General features: G+C 42.1%; 1 protein-coding gene across 1 annotated transcript; it reads right to left on the bottom strand.

Annotated features, from left to right (window-relative positions):
• Positions 1 to 13,779: 13,779 nt before the first annotated feature.
• Positions 13,780 to 17,818, bottom strand: LOC147625247 (multicopper oxidase LPR1 homolog 1-like). The gene is made up of 2 exons (XM_086818965.1): positions 17,488 to 17,818; positions 13,780 to 15,543 (listed from the first exon to the last, which is right to left on the bottom strand). Exons 1-2 carry the CDS (start codon positions 17,701 to 17,703, stop codon positions 14,005 to 14,007), a joined length of 1,755 nt encoding a protein of 584 aa, XP_086675091.1. The 5' UTR covers positions 17,704 to 17,818; the 3' UTR covers positions 13,780 to 14,004.
• Between the last annotated feature and the right edge of the window lie 338 nt (positions 17,819 to 18,156).

The following is an 18,156-nucleotide window of genomic DNA, read 5'->3' as shown; positions in this document are numbered from 1 at the left end:
GTTGATTGACCTTGCTGGTCCTCAACGGATGAGTCCATGGGTCTTTTATATGGATCTATTGGTTGATCTTGCTGATCTTCAACAGAGATTCTATTTTGATTTTTATAAGTGAATATATTATCGGGTAAAAGGCCCCTGAGTGGACAGGTGGTGAGCGTTCTGGTTTTGCCAATGATGCCATAGGTTGAAGAAAAAAATTACGAATTAGGATTCAATCGGATATTTTGGAGGATTATGATCAGTGATACTATAGTTTAATTAAAAAATTATTTTAAAGACAGTTAAATCTATGAAAAAGGCAATTTCATATTGGGTGTGTAAGTGGTGTGACTAGTTTTAAGTTTGCATGAATATCCGGCTAGGGTGCCTGGGAACTCTTTTCCCTGGTACCCGGGATAAAACCTAACCAAATTCTTAAATGGATCCCATCACTACAGTGGTTGGGTGGTTGGCTAACCCACGGGACTTAGGCTGGACTAATGGATCCCTAAAAAGAGACTCAATTCTGTTATGGTACGATAGATGAAGTAAATCCCGGATAAAAATTGTTCTATGGAAAAGAATCAATGGCTGTGCCTCTCAATGAGGAAAAAAACGTTAGTCTCTATGATCCAAGTGCAAGTCTTTTCCTTGATCTAACTATGGGACTTACGGGTTCAGTCAGATCAATTCAATTAGTTAAGAAGCGTTAGTCTCTATGATCCAAGTGCAAGTCTTTTCCTTGATCTAACTATGGGACTTACGGGTTTGGTCAGATTAGTTCAGTTAGTTAAGGCAATTTCATATTGGGTGTGTAAGTGGTGTGACTAGTTTTAAGTTTGCATGAATATCCGGCTAGGGTGCTTGGGAACTCTTTTCCCTGGTACCCGGGATAAAACCTAACCAAATTCTTAAATGGATCCCATCATTACAGTGGTTGGGTGGTTGGCTAACCCACGGGAATTAGGGTGGACTAATGGATCCCTAAAAAGAGACTCAATTCTGTTATGGTACGATAGATGAAGTAAATCCCGGATAAAAATTATTCTATGGAAAAGAATCAACGGCTGTGCCTCTCAATGAGGAAAAAAACGTTAGTCTCTATGATCCAAGTGCAAGTCTTTTCCTTGATCTAACTATGGGACTTACGGGTTCGGTCAGATCAGTTCAGTTAGTTAAGGCTGTTGAGATATCGAGCTCGTCTAGTGAGGCGGTGGCCATTGATGACCCGCCTGGGGGATAGGCCCCACACTTACACCACTGGCATGGTTGGTGAGATCATGGGAGATATGCGGCCAGTGGGATGACAGGCTGTGTGACAGCCATTCTAGAGACTGGCATAGTTATAGCGCCAGCTCATTTAGTCGGGTTCACACTATAGAGAACCCATGTATGTATTGGTTGAGTACCTTTCATATTGTGTGTACTCTTATTCTTGTATATGGTGTGTTGAGTGTTGAGTAGAGAAGAAGAAGATTTCAGCCTCTCACCTTGTGTGTTCTCTATTAGGGTTTTGTGAGTGTGTGTGTGTGTGCTTGCTCTCTTCCCCCCTGCATCTTTTCATGGTATCAGAGCCTGGTTCGTGCTAAGGGCTGAGCTGCAAGCAAGAGAACCACAGGAAGCGGTACGAGGGTAAGAGCTTCAACTACTCTTCCCTATTGTGTTGGTGACTACACCCTTGTCGGGAGCTCTACGGGAGGCACCGGCAAACGATCTCTGATTGAGGAGCTTTCTTCACGGAAGTAAAGCTATTGGGCAACTATACAGTCCTTCGGACTACAATTTCGAGGCCGAAAACGCGTTTCGGGCGCGTCTGGACCTCTGTTTTTCAGAAAGCAGGCAATTTCGAGCACTGCGGGTAAGTCATCGATTCTTTGCAGAACTCTGTTTTAAGAACTGCAGGAAGACAGATTGACTGTGCCGACACTGTGGGTGCTGCAAAGAGGTCTACAGTTGCCATTAGGTGTATGTATGCACATTGAAGTCACTGGTTGTGACATTTGAGAGTACTACAGTACCGCTGTGCGGAAAATACAGCAGTTTGTGCAGAAAAACCAGAGTGCAGGTTCTGGTAAAATTGTGTGTTTGGCAAGATGTCAAATGATGGGATAACTCAGATTGTGGCTGAGAAGCTGGATAAGAATAACTTCCATGCTTGGAGGTTCAAGTTAACGAATTTCCTGATGGGAAAAGGCTATTGGGACTACATAGAAGGTGAGCATGAATAGGCACCGGAGATACCGGATATAAATCCGACTGCTGCAGATGTGAAAGAGTTTAAAGACTGGAACCAAGGAGCCAGGAAGGTTATGTATTGGCTATCCATTAGTATACAGGACACCATGATTGGGCACATTCAGGATGCCAAGTCTCCCAAGGAGGCGTGGGACACCTTGGTAAAGCTTTATGAAACAAATACCAAGGCACGTAAGATACAGTTGAAGAATGAACTTCATACTCTGGAAAAAAAGAGCATGTCTGTGAATGACTGCGTTGAAGATAAAGGGTATTGTGGAATCCCTTGCGTCTATTGGTGTGTCAGTAGATGATGATGCCAAGGTGGAGGTCTGTCTACGTGGTCTCGGGCCACAATACAAGGCGTTTAACACATCCATTCAGACTCGGGAAAACATTCTCAACTTTACAGATTTGGTGTCTATGCTGATTATCGAAGAGAAGAGCTTGGGTGAAGACCAACAGTCTTCACAAAGCAAAAACAGTTCAAAGCAACAAGCCTTCTACACGAGTTCAGGAAGAGAACGAGGTAGAGGAGGCCGTGGACGCGGTCAAGGAGGTGGCTGAACAGGTAATCAGAATTATGGTCAACAGCAGCAGCAACAACAACAGTCCCCAGAGTCAACAACAACAACAACAACACGCAGGTGGAAGAGGCAAATTTAGAGGCAGGGGGAGTCAAAGAGGCCGTGGAAATTGGCAAAGGCAATATAATGATGCACGTGAATGCTATTATTGTGGTAAGCCTGGACATGTGCAGTCAGAATGTTATAAGAAGCAGGTTGACATGCAAAATGAGAAAGTGCAGCAAAACAACTATGCATCCTCAAGCAGAAATAATGAGGACAATGAAAGGTTGTTTGTTATGCAGCATGTTGTGAATGCCATGTCTGAAAATGTTGATGCAGCACAAAAAGATAATGTATGGTATGTGGATTCAGACGCTTCGAACCACATGACGAGTCATGGGGAGTGGTTCAAGGAGATGAAAAACCTGGAAAGACCAGGTTTTGTGGAAACAGGGGATGACACTGCTCATCCAATTGCCCACATTGGAGATGTGCCATTGTCTATGTAGGATGGCAAAGTGAAGTACCTTGCAGATGTACTTCATGTACCGAACATAACAAAGAATATGGTTTCAGTTGGCCAGATGATTGAGCAGGGTTTGCAGGTTCGGTTTAACCCTGATGGATGTTATGTTGAAGATTTTAAAGACAAGTGCAGGTTGGTTGCAAAAGGCAACAGAGTGGGCAGAATGTTTACGTTGGATGTAGACATGCCTGAGATGAGTGCTGCGATGTTTGCGAATGGTTCAGGAATTGTTGCAGACACAGACATATGGCATAAAAGAATTGGACATGTGAATGTGCAGAGATTGAAGTCTATGCAGACAAAAGGAATTGTGACAGGGCTGCCAAAATTTAAAGTGGAAGGTATGCATAAAATCTGTGAAGCATGCCAATTTGGGAAGCAAACAAAGCATGTGTTTCCACGTAACAGATATATGAGCAGAAATGCACTAGATGTTGTGCATTCAGATGTATGGGGTCCTACGAAGACCATATCTATGGGAGGCTGCAGGTATTATGTGACTTTCATTGATGACCACACAAGGAAAGTGTGGGTATATTTCATGAAGGAGAAGAGTGAGGTGTTCACTCACTTTCAGAATTTCAGAGTTTTGGTTGAAAAGCAAACAGGGAAATATGTAAAGTGCCTAAGGTCAGATGGAGGGGGAGAGTACTTCTCCAATGAGTTCTCTGAATATTTGAAGAAGAATGGTATTCGGAGACAGTATACATGCAGATACACTCCGCAGCAAAATGGAGTTGCTGAGCGGAAAAACAGGCACATTGCTGAGATTGCGCGAGCATTGATGGAAGAGAAGAATATGCCGCATTGCTATTGCGCTGAGGCTGTTTCTACAGCAGTATACATCATGAACAAGACTCCAACTGCAGCCATACATGATGTAACTCCAGAGGAGAGGTTTACTGGTAGAAAACCAGATTTATCTCATCTGAAAGTCTTTGGATGCATTGCATATGTGCATGTGCCAGATGAGCTGAGAACTAAGCTGGATCCAAAAGCTGAAAAATGTGTGTTTATTGGATACTCCCTTGAGCAAAAGGGATACAGGTGTTATAACCCTACTACACGTGAGTTGAGGGTAAGCAGGGATGTTGTCTTTGATGAGATGAGTAGCTGGTATGCTGCTGAAAAAGAAGCTGTTGGGGCTGATATGAGTGGAAGTGTGGTTGCACAGAATGCAGGTCAGCAATCACAGTCTTTGAGTGGACCAGGAGAGTCCTCATCTAGTGGGTCTGTTGATAGACCATGGAGTGGCAGGCTGCGTCATAATACCAGCCCCGCAAATGTGATTAGTACATCACGTAAAGGAAAAGAGAAAATGGTTGAGCCCCTTGGTATGCCTGACATTTCTGCAGGGCATTCTCATGTTGATGGAGAGTCTATAGTGGCTTAGATATGAGCCTTGATGAGGAGCTTGGGATCCCAGCTACTATGAGAACACCTGGTGTAAAGAAGGCTATGGAAGCCATGAATGAAAAGCTGCGAAGATCAGGGAGAGTGAAGAACCTTGTGCAGAGATTTACATATGATGGTTATGTGGCACATCACTATGCATATATGGCAAAGGTTGTGCAGGTTGTAGAGCCCACATGCATTGATGAGGCTGTTGGAAATGTGTGTTGGGAGAAAGCTATGGATGAGGAGATGGATGCACTATATGGAAATGAAACTTGGGACTTAGTGCAATTTCCTGAAGGCAAGAAAGCCATTGGATGCAAGTGGGTGTACAAAGTTAAACATAACAGTGATGGAAGCATAAACAGGTACAAGGCTAGATTGGTAGCCAAAGGATATGCGCAGACATATGGGATTGATTATGAGGAAACTTTCAGCCCAGTTGCCAAGATGGCAACAGTGAGAGTTGTGATAGCAGTGGCTGCGTCAAAGCAATGGTCTTTACATCAGATAGATGTAAAGAATGCATTCTTGCATGGGGATTTGCAAGAAGAGGTGTATATGTTGCAGCCACCTGGTTATGAGGATGTGGGTCACCCCGAGCATGTTTGCAGGTTGAAGAAAGCCTTGTATGGCTTAAAGCAAGCACCAAGAGCATGGTCTGACAAGATTTCTGAATATCTTGTCACTATTGGCTTTCATGTAGCCAATGCAGATTTCTCGTTGTATGTGAGACATGGTGATAGAGGAGTTGTGCTTGTTGTCATCTATGTAGATGACTTGATCATTACGGGGGACCATGATGCAGAGATCTTTGATGTAAAGATCCTGCTTAGACAGAAGTTCGAGATGAAGGATCTGGGGGAGCTCAGATATTTCTTGGGCATTGAGGTGATTAGGTCACCACATGGTATTGGATTACTGCAGAGACAGTATGGCTTGGACATGTTGTCCAAGTATGGTATGACAGGCTGTAAGCCTATTTCTGTGCCATTGGATCAGAATGGCAAGTTGAGTGCAGATTCAGGAGAGATCTTGGAGGATCCTACTATGTACAGACGCATAGTAGGAAGTTTAATCTACATGACGATCACCAGACCAGATTTGAGCTATGCTGTTGGGTTGGTGAGTCAGTTTATGCAGGTTCCACGGAAACCGCATTTGGATGCAGTGAGACACATACTGAGGTATGTGAAGTCTACTTTGCATTGTGGACTATTCTATGAGACTGGGACAGAGATATGTATACATGGGTACACAGATGCTGATTGGGCTGGTAGTATCTCAGATAGAAGATCTACCAGTGGATTCATGTTTTCTTTGGGGAGTGTTGCTGTGACTTGGAGCAGCAAGAAGCAGCCTATGGTTGCTCTATCGAGTACAGAGGCCGAGTACAGAGGAGCTGCTATGGCAGCATGTGAGGTAGCTTGGTTGAGAAAGCTACTTGCAGATTTGGGTCTATCAGTGGATAGACAAGTTGTCATTTTCTGTGACAACATTAGTAGTATACAGATGGCCAGGAACCCAGTCTTTCATGCTCGTACGAAGCACCTAGAGGTCCACTGCCACTTCGTCAGAGAGAAGGTCTTGGCAGGAGACCTTGACCTTGTTTATGTCAGCACAGAGGATCAGGTAGCTGACATCTTCACCAAAGAATTAGGTACAGAGAAGCTCTGCAGATTCAGGGCTTCGCTTGGTGTACATGAGATGGAGTTGAGCTCGAGGGGGAGTGTTGAGATATCGAGCTCGTCTAGTGAGGCGGTGGCCACCACTGATGACCCGCCTGGGGGATAGGCCCCACACTTACACCACTGGCATGGTTGGTGAGATCATGGGAGATATGCGGCCAGTGGGATGACAGGCTGTGTGACAGCCATTCTAGAGACTGGCATAGTTATAGCGCCAGCTCATTTAGTTGGGTTTGTGTGCAGAAAACAGAGTATACGGGGAGTCCAGATCTGGTGCCTTCCACTTCAAATGAGCTCAAATGCTTTCAAAGGTATCAATAGCAATGAGTCTAGTAGAGGATTAAGCCAAGAAACACAAGATTTGACCAAGTATTGAAAGCTTAATCTCTGTTTTACCAAAGTCACCTGCAAATTTGATGAAGAGCTTGGATCTCACTGTAGACTTGATAAAATTGAATTATGTCTTCACCAGCTTGTAGAGCATGCTTGATCCCATCAAGGTCACAAATGATGGTTGTACACATGTGACCGATAACGTGGTGCACTATCGTTTGCGTGTAGAAAAATCAATCGTACTCAGAATCAACGACCAAATAAGGGATTTGAAAATGGACGGGCAGATCAATGTTCACGAAAAACATTTTTGTGAACAATTTTTCTTTTTTTGCAAGTCTAGATCTTACAAGTTTTTTCACAAAGGTTGCAAACTTTCTTGCTAAATTATAACTAAAATGTATATAATTTTGAAGATTTTGAAAATTAGTATTTGAATATTCACAAGTGAAACCACAAATTTTGTAGTTTCATTGTAGCTATTTGTGGGCTTTCACTGAACACTAGGGCGGATGTGTGCCTTTAAAAGGGCCACAGAGAACAATAATTATTGTACATAAATGGAATGCTAGAATCTAAGTACATATTTTAAAATCTAAAAAAATATATCGTTTTCATGCTACTCTTTAATGGCTCGTCTCGAAATTTGTCCTCTTTTAGTGACTTCGCGGCAAAATGACCATTCCCTCCAAACGCGCTCTTATCCATTCTCCAAAAAAATTTCACTCCTCTGCTTCTCTAAGAATTTCACAAGCTACATCTCATTCTCATTCTTATGTGTCTGTCATGTTCTAATAGCTCTACTTATATTTTTAGCTCTGTTAGTAATGAGTGATACATCATTTGAATATCAAGCTCAACCAAGAGTATGCAACTACACGGAGTGTCTACCAAAGATCCCTTTCATGTGCAAATGAAGCTCAACATCTTCGCAACGAAGGAAAGAAGCATATTGACCTATGGACAGATGGAAGTCTATATCCACCGGATCCCAAAACAGGAAGGTATCCTTCTTTTCACACACCACATGATTTGATTAGATTTGTTGGTGATGGGGTGGATGGCTTACTTGGTTATAGTTCAAGACTATCTCAATCACATATTAATTATGCAGAATATACTACATATGTTCAAAATACTTCATCTTTGAATGCAACAAAAATTATAGAACTTGAAAACAAAATAGTGTCTTTGAAACAAGAAAATGATCAATTGAAAACCTTAAAAGAAACTCCAATAGGGTTAAGAGCACGAGTAAAACGAATGCGGGATATAGTTAACTTAACAGAGAGATCTGGACAAAGAAAAAAAAGGTTAAAACTTGTAAGAGATCATGTTACTAACCTTCTAGGATTTGACATGTCTAATGCTCAAGAAAGGGTATGATTTTTGAATGAGCTTATGAATAGGTCGGATATCTTGAAACTTTTGGAACTTCCTGAAAATCAAACTAAAAAAAAACTAGTCTTTCAACATCTATTAAAAGATATGGACTTATTAGTCCAGCCTTCCCAAATGCAAGAAGTTTGTGACACAGTGGGAGTGAGTAGAAAGGGATACAGAGCCATCTCTAAAACCTGGTTCAGGGTTCTTAAGTATTACAAAATCAAAGCTTTTGGGTTGCCTAGACCTCACAATGTTGGAAAATATAGATCCATCATCGTCCTTCTTGTTGTGCAAGGATATCTCCTCAATCTCATCTTTTGGTCTTCTTGGTGCGGCCATATCTTCTTGGAAGCTAGAGTAGAAAGGTTAGGTTTAGAGTAAAAAGGAAAGAGATGTGCAGACTAGAGTTTTACGGGAGCCTTGAAGATGAAAGAGATGGAACTTCGAGAAGGGAGGGAGATTAAGATGGAGGAGAAAGTTTAGGGTTTCGGGCTTTGATGGTTTCATTAGGGTTGGGCAAATGAGATAGAGATGGAGAAGAGAAAGGGAGGAAGAGTTTAATTTGGACGTTCGAGAGGGAAAGCGGACTTGAAAATGAAATTTTTGATTACAATGATATTTGAGATGGGTTTTTGGAGGGAAATGTGAGTTTTGGGGGGATCTCAAAAATTTTAAAATTTTAAAGACTTTTTGAGCCATGAAAATGGTGGGACCATACCTACCCTAAACCTCCTAGTTTTTTAAAGGGACAAGTGTAATTATTAATACTGTAAGCCTAGTCCCCCTCCCTATAGCCTAGTCTCTCTCTCTATATTCAAAGGAGAGCAAATGTGCACAATTTTATTTTTATTCTCTTTAATCATGCTAACTTGAGGGTGGCGTGGCAATTATACACAACATAGCCAACATAAATAATTTTTAGGTTCTGTGTTAATGCCGCGTCACTTTCTCACTTTTTTCCCATGTCATTGCCTCCCTCTCTCTCTCACTATAATTCTCTCCCTCCCTATTTATCCTTTACTTCACTCTCCCTCCACGATCATTCTCTACCTACCCTTATTCTCACTCTCACCCTCTCCCTCATCCTCTATCTTTGTCGATGTCATCATGTCTGGCATCAAATACCCCAACTCTACTTCAAGGATACCCTTGAAGTTGTTTTCAAGGATTTGGGTAAGAAGTCAGGTGGAAATGTGCAAGAACATCTCAAAATTACAAGAGGCCCATAATCTTCATCGGCACACTTGGTGGAGTTACAGCTGCATTGCTAAAGAAAAGGAGGAGCCCCTTTGAGAGGAGTTAAAGAATAGAGTAGCCCATAAAAGCACAATATAGATGAAGGAACCTTTATGTATCAGGTTGTCTTTCTAGTAAACAATATTTAAGGCTAGAGCCATTACAAGTACTTAGTTGTAGGAAGCCTTATGTTGTTACGTGAGGTTGCCATGCAAGGATGATGTAACAACCTTTATGGAATAAAGTCTTCTTTTAACTATAATTCACCTTGTCATTTTTATTATTCACCTTGTCATATTTTACATTGTTTGTTATTTTTAAGAAACAATATATAATCTCAATGTAATTTCTCTTGGGAAATAAAATTATCTTTTACCCACAATTGGTTGTAATATTATCCTTTTCAAATTTTCATTGTTTATTGTTTTTTAGGACATGAAGTCACATGCAAATGCAATGACATGTCATATATGCAAAGGCATGCAATGACATGCTCAGGCAAATAATGACATGGGAATGACATTCCAATACTCCTGAAGTGCATGCAATGACATGCATATGTAATAACATCGGTGGGCGATGCTATAATATGCCATGAAATGCAATGTATTTTAATGGCTCATACATGCATTGGCATGCAAGATAGAGTAAGTGGAGAGAGATAAGAGAGAGAAAGTAAGACAAGGAGAAAGAGAGAGGGAGGATGGGAGAGTGAAAGAGGATAGTGGAAGAGCGACAGGGAAAGGGAAAGGAAGGAGAGAAAGAGGGAAGAGGGTGGAAGAGGGAGAAAAATATTTCGAGAGATAAGGAGAGAGAGGAAAAAGAGTGAGAGGGACGGTGGGACATGGAGGAAGAGTGAGGGAGAGGGAAGGAGAGATTATGCATAGGGAGGGTGCAAGAGGGAGAGGGCAAGGAAGGAGTGAGGGTAGAGGGTGGGAGAGAAAGGAGAGAGAGAGGGTGGGAGAGCGAGAGGGAAGAGGGAAGAGGGTGGGAGAGAGGGAGAGGGAGAGGGAAGAGGGAAGAGGGTGGGAGAGAGTGGGAGAGGGGGAGAGGGAAGGAGAGAGGGAGGGAGGGTGGCAAAGGGAGAAAGAGTGAGAGAGATAGGAGAGATTAGGCATAGGGAGGGTGAGAGAGGGAGATGGCAAGGAGACACGAAAGAGGGTGGGTGACGGAGAAGGAGAGAGATGGAGAGGGATAAATAAAGAACGAGGTTGCGAGAGAGAGAAGGAGAGATTATGCATAGAGAGGGAGAGGGAGGGAGAGGGATGAAGAGATTATGCATAGGGAGGGTGGGAGAGGAGAGGGAGGAAGAGATTATGCATAGGGAGGGCGGGAGAGGGAGAGGGAGAGGGTAAGGAAGGAGAGAGGGAAGAGGGAGGGAGAGGGATAAGGATAAGGATAAGGATAAGGATAAGGAGAGAGAAAGAGAGAGGAAGAGGGAGAGAGAAAGGGAAGAGTTTGGGAGATAGAGAGACAGAGGGAAGGAGAGAGAGTGAGAGGGAGGGTGGATAAGGAAGAGTGAGTGAGAGGGGGAAGAGGGTGGGAGAGGGAGAGAGAGGGGAAAGAGGATGGGATATTGAGAGATAGAGAGAGGGAAGCGAGAAGCTAAGTTGGACTAGAGGGGAGAACGTGGGTTGAGCCTTCTAGGTGGTGGTGAAGGTTTTAGAAGGTAGTGGTGGGTTAGGCTAGAGGTAGTGGGGTGGAGGGACTGCAGAGAGAATGTTTACCATTTTAAGAGAGAAGAGTTGCTAGTAAAAGCTCCCTCCACCAAGCTCCCTCAAAAAACACACTCTTACAAGCCTCTTTCGGTGAGTCCTTAGCGTTTGTGGTTAGATATTTACACTTTTGACATACCATACCCTTTATAAATAATATTTAAAATTCTCTCAAACCCTTTGTAGGCTCATGAAGACAATGCTTCCTTCTGACAACAAGATGCCAAGCACAAGGATGCATGCTCGGAGAATATTGATGCCACTTGGTATGGGTTACAAACGTATACATGCATGTGCATGATAGAGGAAAACCTCCCAAGAACTATCCTCACTAGCCAGTTACCTCTTGTGGTACACTTGATAAATGAAGTGTGGTGTATGGTGTTGTGCATGCTCGGTGGATATTCTTCCTTGTGTGTTTCATGAAGACCTTGAAGGATTTTGTTAGGCAAAGAGCTTGAAGATGTGGATGGCAAGGTATGAAGAGGTGAGGAGAAGCCGATAAGAGGAGAGAAGAGCATTTAGGATGCGTTCGAGAGGCTTGTTGTTTCCTCCGAAGCTTGCACCACTTCCAAAATATTGTACTATTGATTGGCTTTATGAAGAAATGAAAAATGCCGAAGAACATGGAAAGATGGTGATAGAAGAAGAGTGGGAGTATGCGAGCCTCATGTAAGTGTGTCTCTACTTTCTCTTTTTTTATTTAAGTAAAATCTCATGATATGGTTATTCAATATCATAAATATATTTCATTTGGTGTTGGTGGTAGTATAAGGTATACAATGCCATGTAATCTCAAGGAAGGCATTTCTGGAGTCAACGAATAGATACAAAGAGAAATACCCTAGATTGTAGATTTATGGCAAACTTTGAGCAAGAAAGTGGAGCAATGCTTGATTATTGTGGCATGAGTTAAAACATCCTAAAGGTTGGATTCATAACATTCCAATTTTTTATATTAGATGTGAAGTGATTCAAGGATGTGTGTGGAGGTACTTAAGCAACCGTGATGAAAAGGCATCCAAATGGATTTATAGCAATCGATTCCTCAAAATTTTGGCAAACAATGAGAGACACATTTATGCTACCTCACCATTGTGAACAAGTAAATTTTAACCATAAGCTTTTATTATATCATCCTTATGCATGTTTAATTTACACTGGATGTGTTTCTTCTTACAAGGTTGTGTTTCACATGGATATAAATGACAAGAAATGGTGGTATGTCATACAAGTCGCTCCTCATTCAAATAGTATTTTTCAAGATAGGGATGTTGAAGAGCTCATGGATGAAGTGGCAGTCAAAAATGAACATGCGGAGGGTCAAGTACAAGATGAAGAATGCGAGATACCACTAACTAATCAAGATGAAGATGTCCCTATCCAAGATAATGAAGGAAGGAATTGAATTCGAGCATAATGATAATGATGATGATGATGTTGAGTCTATCACTAGTGGAATAGATCTTTTTGTTGCAATGGGACATATGGATCTTTAGATAGATCAATTAGCATGTATGGATTTGATGGAAGATGCGACAAATGTTGGGCCAAGCTCACCCTAATTTATTAAACAATTTCTCAATTTGCCAGTCTTGAATTAGTCCATATTTGATTGTATTACAATACATTTGGTGCTTCTTCTTTTGTGATATTGGGATATTTTGAGCTCTCAGGAATGCTTTTTGGAATGTTTGGATTTTTTTTTCCAATACGCAACTATACATGTGCTATATACGTGGCTATAGTTGCGTATTAGCTACATGCATAGCCGCATATTGAAATTGTGTACACCTACACACCTATCCGGGTCCCCTCTCCTCTTCACACGGTTATGCTCCCCATCTCCTGTAGTGCATCTTCATAAAGGCATTAGGTTCGGAGAAGCTCTAGGTGCATGTACAAGTCATTGTTTAATTTTCGCGAACTAGAATGCACTAGAGCCACTCAAGGAGAGAAAGTCCCAAGTTCAAATCTATACAAGCCTATGTTAGTATTGTGGCCACTTTGCGACCTCATTTTTTAAAGCCTCCAGGTGGAGAGACAAAGCCACCTCTGAACAAACACCCAAAAAATATGCTCATGAAAAAAAACATAAAATAGTTTTGTTTTTATACATTTACAAGGATGGTTTCATGTCCTACAATAGTGATACTGATTTTTGATATGCACACCAAGGATAGTATGAAGTTGTTATCTATAGAATGCTTGCATAAACTAGTTGATTAAAAAATCAATTATTTAAGTGAAAGAGGTAGTCCCCATGTATTAATTGGACCAAATAGCACCACGACGTTTTTTAAGAGATCACAAAAAGTCAAACACTTTATAGATGTTTATTTTTAGGATTAAAGAGATCTCAAAAAGCCATACACTTTGTAGATGTTTATTTTTAGAATAATAGTTTAGGAAGCTTTATACTATTTTTTATGTACTAGCTTTGATATATCCAAACTTTCTCCCAAATTCCAATACTACTTCAAACCTTGCTTCATTTTCCAAAGTACCATAATAATTTTAGTGAAACAATCATTTTTTATCTTCCTAGGGCTAATCACATGTGACAAGGCCATGAGCCATTGATGTTCTCCAACTGTGGTAATGAGATTAGACACAACGTAGTAAAAATAATATTGAAGATAATTCTAGTCTCAAAGAAAAGACATAGTCAAAAAAATATTCAATTATAGATTTTATTTCTCCAAAGAGATGGGTACAAAATACAGGCTTTATTTATAATTTGGGGCACAGGCCCTTAGTTTGGGAGGCCATGAGCTACACCAACTCAGCCCAATAGAGGCAGCCAAAGAAATTGAATTTAAATGAGATATTTCCATGATTTATATTGTTTGTCTTTGAGGAGTGCTAAGAATATTAAATAAATTATTTAGGGCTACTAGAATATCAGCACCTTGCTTGCACTCCGGAAAGAATCAAAGAGACTAAGCCTTTTGGAGCTTCATGGGACGCATCATGTCATTGTCTTCGTGGTCTATCATGTGACAGTGCCACAGATAGCCTGGCTCAGATGTTGCGTTGAAGGGGAAGGGCTTTCCTTCGGAGGTGGTGAAGCGCATTAGCAATCTGGTGACAACCCACGGAGCAGCAGACACAGTATCCTTCCAGCCCACCTGACTGTTGTCAGGCTTCCTTCTCTTCTCTGTGTAGCAGCTCCTTGACTTGTAGTGGTATGGGACATCCAAGGAGCAGTTGCCAGCATTGTAGCGATCGCCGTCGAAGGCTTGTTGATCCAGCACCTTGAAAGTGATGAGATGTACATGGATCGGGTGAGTTCTGTTGTTGAGGTTGATTAACCTCCACACCTCCACGGCCCCTTCCTTGGGTGTCTCAGTGACAGGATCTGTCCAGGTGAAGTTGCTCAGCAGGACCTTCTCGGTGCTCCCCCTGTAGTCATTGAACTGCAGCAAGGTGAGGTTGCGAACTAGAGCATGCTTGTGGTTTATTCTGCGCAGCCGGCCGGGAAGCGAACTGGGTATGACATGGCTGTGCACTGTGTTGTTGGGCGAGCTGATGTTTGCTGCTTGAACCACACTGAACTTCATGATCACAGTTGTGTTGGCGTTATTATCGAATACAGGATAGCCTACAGGATAGGGAGACTGTGCTGAGTTGTTGAGGAAGACCTCTGATGCAGGCGGAAGGCTGGAGAAGTCGATGAGAACGTCTAACCGCTCGGCAGGTCCAAGGGTGACATTGGGGGAGAGGCTGATGGGCCTGCGAAGGAAGCCTCCATCTGTGCCTATTTCCACAAAGGGTATGCTAGGGTTGCTGAGGGAGAGCGTGAAGAAGCGGGAGCTTGCAGCGTTGATGATTCGAAAACGGTAGAGGCGAGGCTCCACGTTCAAGTAAGGCCAAGCTTTACCGTTCACCATGAGAACGTCCCCGTAGAACTCCGGGCACCAGTCGGGATGGACGGTGGGCACATCGCCACCTGTGGGAAACTGCAAGGTGCCATTATCATAGAACATCTTGTCTTGAATCACAAGAGGGACCTCGTAGGCTCCTTTGGGCAGCTTCAGATCCCCTTCAGAAGCTGATCGTATGATGTAGAGGCCCATCAAACCAGCAAACACGTTCAATCTGGTGATGCCCACCACATGATCATGGTACCATAGCATGGTGGGGTCTTGCGTGTTGGGGTAGGTGTGATTCTCACTGGTGAAAGTTTTGCCCTTCTCACCACTAAAAGTGAACCATGAATCCGGGTGCCCATCCGAGGTGCTCTCCACCTCGCCTCCATGCAAGTGTGTCACCATGGGCACCCCTCCATTCTTGGGGTTGGCCCAATGTAGTGTGGGGTCCACCGTTAGCATGTGCTTCTTGTCTTTGATGTGGTTCTCCCATCTCACATGGGACTCCACCCCATGGATCGCCTCCAATGTGGGACCTGGGATTCTTGCTGTGCTTTCGCTTGTTCCATAGGCATAAAGTGTGGTTTCAGGCAAATCTCTGTGTAGTTTCTGCATTAAGAGTCTCCAGATTAGTGTTGACAAACCCCACTGGAAGTGTCATTAAGAGATTTTTAGAATGCCATATATTGTGTAATTTATTGGCTATTATCGTCTCATTGTCATTCGTTATTGTTAGTTTTCTTCTTTTTTTTAAAAAATGTAAAGTACAAAGCTATTATAGCACGATTATATTTTGAAGGTTGTTTGTCACTTGGGGTTGGGCATCCATTGTGGTGAAGTGAATGCCCCATACCAAGTGCAAGTCGCGGGTGATTTTGACAACATAGATGCCCCCAGATAACACGGCTCTCTAAGCACTTCTCAAAAAAAAGAGAGAGAAGAAGAACATGAAAGTTGGAACCTTGCTAAAAAAAGAGAGGGTACGTAAATAGTTTTCTCTTTGCATTGAAGGTGAAAAATAAGCAAACCTTCACACATGAAGTGTAGGTATAAAGGAATGTTTTTAACTTACTTCATCAAAACATATTCTTCTCCATTAATGTACCATGGTCATTGTAGTTAAATACGAAAAAAATAACAAATAATAGATCTATATTAGGTATATCAAATGAAGGATATGTTTATATCATGTCCATTTTAATAAAAAAGTATTCCGTTTCATTGAGGTACCCAGTGTTAGATATTAATGCTCCACTCTCATACTATATTGCTGCAACACTAGCTAGCTCATACGTGTATGGCCCCGATTATGAGGAGTAGCCATGGTTGAGCATCCCGCATGCCCGGTGTCCCCGTATTCACACGTGAAGATGGCCTAGGAGGCCAAAATCACTGAGATGGTTTAGAGATGGCTTGGATTAGATTTGGCACACTACCAAATAGGCTACATGCTACAATGGAGCATTATCTCATAACAGTTCACACATGGAGTAGATAGAATTTACTCTTGGATAACTTGTCATATTACGGGCCCCGAATAGCCCAAGATGATCTTGGATGACCATGGGAGTCTAAAACACAAAAGATGGCACCCATTATGACCATAAACCTATAGGGTCATCATATCATGGCCGCCCCGTATATGTAGGCCTATATAGATACATGGCGAGCCCCTTCTCCATAGAGTTCAACAATATTTGTCAGTTTGAGTTTACTCCCTAGCTTCTACTAGCATACATCCATGTCGACTTAGCATTTCCAGATCGGCATCAAAGCTCCCTTCACAAGAGCACACGAGTGTGGGGCTTTACCACCTATTGTATCATGTTAGTAATATGTAATATTCTTCTGTATCTCTGTTTTTTGTAATATGCAAATATTCTACTTCTTGTGAGTGTTCTCTTGTATACACCGTATGTTGTATCCTCTTACACTAAGTACTCGAAAAAAATGTTTTTTCCAACCAATTAAAATAAATGTGATGCTAAAAAATAACTAGTATTTGGCATTAAAAGGAGATTAAAAGTTACACAAATATCAAGATTATAACTAGAATATGTGAATTTTGACCCTTAAAAATAAAGGCAATGCTAAATTCTAACCAATATTTATTTCAGCCAACAAAAAGAACACACTACAAATTGGGTTTTGCGAGCACGAGAGCCTCAAGTATGTCCTATTTTGTGTTTACAAATAGGTAGATGTTGAACTAGCTAGGGCCACACAATTATTATTTTATTTAAGGATCTCCATCAATGTATGTGAATATGTTTAGCTAGATAGAATCTACAAATATGTGGAGATTAATATATAGGTTAATGCTCTTAGTTAAGCTACTAATTTGTATTTTACTCTGCAAACCTCATATAATAATAAGTTAAGGCAACATTCATGGATTGGTAAAGTTTATTATGAATTCTGTAAGAAGGGTAGCTTATAGGGTTGACTCAAGCAAAAATTTCATGAATTCAAAAGGTAGGTAGGCCAAATTTAGGTGAGTAGGTGGGAAAGGGCATGTATGAACTTGTTTAGTGGAAGGAAAATGTCATTCACCTGTTTGATCTTGTAGGCTCCGAGGGTAACGGGGTAGCCTGCGCTCACGTTGATGACAGTGAGGATGGGAAGAGAGTCCACAAACTTCTCCAATGGAGGGGACGGCATGTTATAAGGGTAGCATTTGGAGGGCTGGCATGATCCGGAGTGCGGCAAGGTTAGGAGCACAAGTAGCTGGGAAAGCAAGGAAAAGCAAAAAAGCACTGTTGAACTCATACTTATAAGGCTGGGTAGTGAGCTAAGTGTGCGTGTGCGGCGCAGGCACAGCTGCAGTTCGTTGGTTGTTGCAGGAAGTTGATGGAGCTGGTAGAACAGTAGGAATTGGTGGGCGCTGCGTGCACGCAATACACAGTGGATCGGACCCGTTTATAAACTACTTCTTTCCTGCAGATTACAAAGAGAGAGAGAGAGAGAGAGAGAGAGAGAGAGAGAGAGAGAGAGACAGAGACAGAGAGCGCATCCGTCTTTGACCCTTCAAGTTTCAACGTTCATCTGTTCATGGGGGCCTATTATATTATTCTAGAACAAGAAAAGTCGAAATTTGACTACTGCGCCACAGGCGAGATCGATCCATTTCTGCTTGCTTCTTACGCTTAATTAAACTCGATGTCATGCTACACACAAGCTGTTGAGAACCGGCAGATGTCATACGTTGACAACTCGAAGCAT

This window comes from Cibotium barometz, chromosome 24, assembly GCF_041138505.1.
Source record: "Cibotium barometz isolate CiBa-2024 chromosome 24, ASM4113850v1, whole genome shotgun sequence".
Taxonomy (NCBI): Eukaryota; Viridiplantae; Streptophyta; class Polypodiopsida; order Cyatheales; family Cibotiaceae; genus Cibotium; species Cibotium barometz.
The sequence above is the reverse complement of the archived record's forward strand: the minus strand, read 5'-3'. Positions and strand labels throughout refer to the sequence as shown.